General features: G+C 45.7%; 1 protein-coding gene and 1 long non-coding RNA gene across 3 annotated transcripts in view; one reads left to right on the forward strand and one right to left on the reverse strand.

Annotated features, from left to right (window-relative positions):
- Window positions 1-906: 906 nt before the first annotated feature.
- COQ10B (coenzyme Q10B) overlaps window positions 907-5,872 on the forward strand; it is an 18,241-nt gene continuing 13,275 nt past the window's right edge. Inside the window, exon 1 of one of the 2 annotated variants that reach the window (XM_027678199.1) lies at window positions 907-1,130. Coding sequence is in view for 1 of the 2 variants with exons in the window: in XM_027678196.1 (XP_027533997.1) it covers window positions 5,791-5,843 (53 nt within the window). In the remaining variant the exon portion in view is untranslated. Of the gene's footprint in view, window positions 1,131-5,759; window positions 5,844-5,872 lie in introns of those variants that run through there. The other variant, XM_027678196.1, reaches the window with a different exon arrangement.
- Window positions 1,470-5,571, reverse strand: LOC113965184. The gene is made up of 2 exons (XR_003533469.1): window positions 5,202-5,571; window positions 1,470-2,786 (listed from the first exon to the last, which is right to left on the reverse strand). It is a non-coding gene; the product is annotated as an uncharacterized LOC113965184 (long non-coding RNA).

Below are 5,872 nucleotides of genomic sequence, written 5' to 3' on the forward strand. Positions count from 1 at the left end.
GGCGCCGCACTGCGCACGCGCGCACCCTGGCCAGAGGCGCGAGCGGATGGACGGCGCGCTCGGCCAATGGCAGCGCAGGAAGCGGCAGGAGGCGGGCTCTGAGAGGCACCGCCTCCGTGCCATTGGGAGCGTGAGGGCACTTCCGGTGCGGGCGGCCGGGATGGGGCAGCTGAACATGGCAGGGATCCGTGGGAACGTCCTACCCGCTGATCCAGGGCTCTCCCACGGGAATTGGGGTGCCCTGCGCTGTTTGCCGAACTGCTTGGCCTTGTGTTTCACCCGAGCAGGGTAATTGCCCCAGTGCCAACACACCAGAATAAAGCACATGTGTGTCCACTTGCCACAAGATGTGGCTTAACTGGGCGACAGCTCTTCAGGCAGGTCAAGTCCACCCAATATTGTAGTAAAGGAGAAAGGGAAGCTGTGTTTCTAAAATTGGCAGATGACACCAAACTGGCCGAACCTGCTGGAAGGTGGAAGAAGGAACTGAGAATCATTGATTCATGCAAGAAATAATCTGAGATCAAGGAGGTGGACTTTGATAACAAAAAGCAGAAGTTACTACATCTTAGAATTCTAAGTCAGTATATGAATTCAAAATAGTAAAAATCTTTAGAAAGTGATGACGTGGAGAGCAAATCAGAGCTACATATCTGTCATAGCAGTGTGCTGCTGCAGAGGAAGTAAATTACTTCTAGGCCATTAAAAGTGGCATTGCACAAAAACCCTGGAAAGTAGTAATTTCCTTTTACTTGGCACAGGCAAAGCCATTGATGGAGTTCATTTTAACACTCTACAGTTCAATAAATTCATGGACAAACTCAACAGAGTCTGGAAGAGAGTAGGACAAATAGTCAGAGGTTTATGACACGAGCCAGGTGGGAATGTAAACAAATGACTTAACTGCCCTGCAGTAACCGACCTTACACCACTTCCACATTTCATTTGGGTACTACCAACTTTTTCCCAGTTCTGTGGATGTGATGCACACATGTTTCAACATCACTGTCTACCGTGTACCTCATAACTGAATGGGATTGATTCTGTCCTCCTCCAAAGCCCTTGGAACTCCCCCTTGCAGTCAAATGTTGTGAATGAGCTCATTTTTTATTCTCTGAACTTTAGTACAAGTGAGCATCAACCTCAGTAAAACACCAAGGCGCAGCCTAAGGACAAAGTCCATGATTGCTTACTCATACGACACATCAGTGACATTTCATAACACAGTGACATATGTAAAGTTACAGAGTTTATTTACTGTCATGCAGTTCTCTTGTACAACTGCTAAGTTCCTCATCTCAGAAGCCACTGCAACAAGCAAAGTTGGGTCGATTTGAAAACTTCTGGTTAACGTAAAATATATAAAGTATTTGTAAAAATGGGTGATAAATGCGTGATGGCAAAACTCATTGACTCCTCACCAATCACTCCCTTATGAAAGCTGGTAGGTCACATTTTGGCTTTTTGAGGGTTGTCATAAGGCAAATAATGCCAAGGTCATGTGTTTGTGTTAACATGTACATTTGATAAGCCAATTGATCTATAGATCTGTCTACTTTGTATTGATTTGTTTGCAGAAGTTTGTTGAACAGTTCTGCTTGTAATATTTTACAGAACTACGTGTGCTCAAATGTTCCTAAGACCAACTGTCATTGCAGAGGGTCTTCTGGTTCTTTAGAGTTACTAAACTCACATTCTGCATTTCTGGAAAGAAGCACTTGCACATAATCACAGGCTACAGAAGGAGACATTTCCTGAGCTGGCCAGGGACATGTGGCAGGGAGGTTGAGGCAGACACTAACTCCCTACTGCAAGAATTTAATGCATGTAACTATTTTAAGGAAACGTCACATGCTCAGATTCACTATGAAGATCAATTTGCAGTAACTTTCTCTTGTTTCTTTGGCCTGACTTCCAATTTATGTTAAGCAGAACAGTTACAATATTACATTACCTCTGTCATTAAACAGAACTCAGCTCAGGGATGAGATCCCAAGGAACGCTTTAAAGTAGTCATTTTGGAATGTGCCATAAAAGGGAAACAAAGAACAAACAGGAATTGTGCTGTGATGAAACAACGAGAAAACTGCTTTCTGCTTGTGTCTCTTCCCTGCTTTCCTGGCAAATTCTGTATGCTGCCCCAGGTTCTTTGTGTCTGCCTGTCAGAGCCCTGAATATGGACTTTTGCCTCCTGAACAACAACTCCATCACACAGTTTCCACAGGATACGGACAGAGCTGTTACTTAGTAGTTTCCCAGTCCTACTTCTCTTGCCCATGTTCCAATCCCTCTCCCCCACATACACACATGTATACATACTTCATGGAGGTTCCTGTATGGATTTGAAACAGATTGGATTTAAGAGCCCATAAACTTTGCAGATCTGGAATCATACCTAAATTACAGACCTGTGAGGTCCCACTTTACATAAGATTCAAGTCCAACTTCATTGGCGGCTTAAGCTGCCACTGGCTGGCACTGCTGCTGAAGAAGTATCCAGACACTTTGCCTGTCCTTGATCGACCCCATCCATTGTGCCAGTAGAAGCTTCTGGCACCGGTTCACTCTAAGAAGCCAGGCTTCTGACTGCACCCTCCTGCTGCTTCTTCCAAAACCAACTTTTTGTATTCATTTTTTTCCCCACACACAATGCTATGAAGAATTGTACAATGAGCTGACATTATGCAGAAAAGCTACAAACCTGGTCTAAACTCTCAGTGCTTCATTTTATCCCAGGTCTGTGCTTAGCTTCAGATGCCAGGGACAGTTCACTGACGTTCATGTGTCTGTTAAAGGTAGGGGCAAAAATTCTTAAACCAAAGTGAAGAAATATTCAACAGCAGCAACTATGTTTCAACTCCACAGAAACTTAAAATATGAGCAAGAAAAAAAGCGCACAAAATAAAATCTCTTCTAGTCACATTTTTGCTTCTGATGTCAAGAAGGAATAAGGTAGAAAGGATCCTTTTTGTCATTGGAAAGCCAATGAGTTGAAAAAACTTTTGGAGGGGTTGTGTTCTGCAGCACGGGAGGTGTGTGTGTAACCTGGACACAAACCACCCCTGCTTTGTGTGTCACTGCTGGCAAGGACAGAGCTGAGGAACAGAAATGAAAGAGGGGATGGGGTTGTTATCCGTGCTCCCACAGTCCTGTGGGCACCCCTGGAAGGATTTTTTTTGTACATTCTGTCTCGAGAGGAGCCAGGCTTCAGGCCCACAGAGCCCGTGCCACCGCTGGCACAGCACCCAGGGCTGGCAGGGGGAGGGCAGCTGGGGAAGGGCCACACCAGCCCTCTGGAGAAGCCCAAGACACGACCCTCCTCCAGCAGCAACCCTCCCCCAGCCTGCCAGAGCTGAGCCTGGTGTCTGGGTGGGTTAGTGAGGATCACGTTCTTCCTTAGCAGTTAAATAAATACAGACAGTACTATTTTGGAAGTGGGACAGAGTAAGAACAGAGCAGCTGGATTTCAAAACTGGCTGTGAGCAACTATCCACTGAGATTTCAACCTTTTTTGGATTTACAGGCCCACCAAAATCTTATAAAGGTCTAAAAAGTCTAATCCTTTACATAACAGGTTTACAGCCAAATACTTCAATTGTTACAAGTTCACTGGTGCTACGTGAAATGTAAGAAAATTCATGTGATTTTATATTGTAGCTCCTGATTAATCCACTTGAAATAGTAAATCTGCCCTTAATTCCTAGCTGCATCATTTGCAGACCATGTAACAATCATCACCCATGCTTGTAGATCATCTTTCTTAGTCTAAATATATGATTGTGAGATATTTTGAAATCTTTCAAAGACAAGTATTATTCAAAACTAATTTATGAATAGGAGTACAATGGCCATAATTTTGCTTTACTCTTTATCTCTTAAGGGAACATACTAAACCAGCTGCCCTTTTCAGTAATCTGTAGAAATAGAGCTGAATAAATTGTGTAAAAATAACCTGTTTTTACACAGGGATGGACTTGCCTCGTCTAGGATTGACTGTCTCTCTGCCCATTTAGAGGTGTCCTTAAAATTCTTAATTGTTTTTAATAGGATAAATCTCATAATCAGAGTTTAAACCTAACCTTTTCTCATGATGGTGGCGTTATAAAAAATAGCATATAGAAAAAAAATTCTATGTGACCATACCATACATCTCTTTCAGGTGTATCAGAAATGTCTTGCATCCCTCTAGTGTTAAGTATTAATTTGGGACCCTCTTCCTGTCAAAGTTAGCAAATGCACATCTTTTTTCTAGCAACAGGTATCAAGCAAGGTTTAATGACTGCAATCCTGAGCCTACAGGAGAAAACAAAAAAGGCAAAAAAACTTCAAAGTGCCTTTGACATCCATCATCTTGGACCTTTCAACACTTGACTCTTCAGTTATTCTGAAAGACATCAATGTCTCTAAGAGGCAGTTCCTGATCCACAGAGCAAGACAGAACAACGGGACAGAACACGCTCCCATGGCAAACACAGACACCAGCAAATAAGAGCAGCTCTGATGGAAGCTGCAAAACACACAGATGAGTTTAGTAATAAGGATTGAAGGAGGAGGAGGGAGGCCAGGATTGGGGTTTTGTTTGTGTTTCTGGATTGGCTGCTTGTTTTCAGCCTGCACTGGAAAATGTGGGTTTTCACATGTTTCTGTTTTACATCAAGTTAATAGGAATATGCTACAGGACAGCTTATCTGAAGAACACCATGCCCTGAGGTGATAAAGTAAAAGCTGCTCCAACTAGTTTCAGTCATCCGAATTGGTGGTGTTCTTGTTTAATGGTGAGTGGTTTTGCTAATGGCAAGGACACTGGGATAATTAAGGAGGGATAAAAAAGGAGGACTTTTTTGAAGAGGTTGTTGCTGTGGGCTTACATAGTTGGAACTGTTATTTTTGTCCCGAAATTTTCTTGCTTTTCAATACATTGACTAAATGGCTTTCATTGGATTTAAAGTTCTAGTTGCATTTAATTGGGTGGGAAAGGGTTCTTCCCATAGCTGGAGAGACATTGATGACAACGTATCCAAGCTGGTTTTCTAGTGTGACACAGCCCAGACCCATGTTCAAGTTCAGGGTGAGTAAATACTAAACTTAGTTCAAGATTCCCAGTCAGAAGGCTGCCAGTCCACCAGGTACTAAATTAAACGAAACAAAACAAACCCCAAACCACCCAAGCTATTTTATGGAAATAGATTTTGCAGACTTACCTTTAAACAACTTACATGTAATACATACTAAGTACAAAATATGAAATGTGTGATGAGTTATATTCAAACAGTAGTTCGTCAATCACACTGTAATTGTAAAGCAGGCTTTCGTTGAGGGAGGCCGTATTCGAAAGGTGAATTAGAAGAAAGTAGTGAGCTCTTTGCTTCGGCTTGTGTTAAAACGACGCTCTGTGGTTACAGTCGGGTCTGTGGCCGCACTGTTGAGTTTTAATGACGCCAGTGACCGTAACCCTGAGCCCGCACCGAGCAGGAGCGGGACGAGCTCCAGCTGAGGGGCCGCGGAAGGAGCTCCTTCGGCGGGGACCCCCGGCTGGGCGCTCTGTGGGGGGCGGGCCGGGCCGGGGACAGGGACAGGGATGGGACGGGACGGGACGGGGGGGGGGCTCTGAGGGGACTCCCCGCGCCCACAAGCCCAATTATGGCCGCGCGCGGGGCTCGCGCGCCGCCGGGCCAATCAGGGGGAGCGCCGCGGCCGCGCGCGCCCGTCCCGTGACTGCGCGCCCCCGCCGGCGGCACGGGCCGGCCCCGCGCGCGACAGGCGGCGACAGGCGGCGACGGGCGGGCCGGGATGTCGCGGAGCGGAGCGGCGCTCGCCAGGGCGCTGGCCGGAGGGGCCGGAGGGGCCGGAGGGGCCGGAGGGGCCGGAGGGG

The sequence above is a fragment of the Neopelma chrysocephalum genome, unplaced genomic scaffold, assembly GCF_003984885.1.
Source record: "Neopelma chrysocephalum unplaced genomic scaffold, ASM398488v2 Primary Assembly neopelma1_44, whole genome shotgun sequence".
NCBI lineage: Eukaryota > Metazoa > Chordata > Aves > Passeriformes > Pipridae > Neopelma > Neopelma chrysocephalum.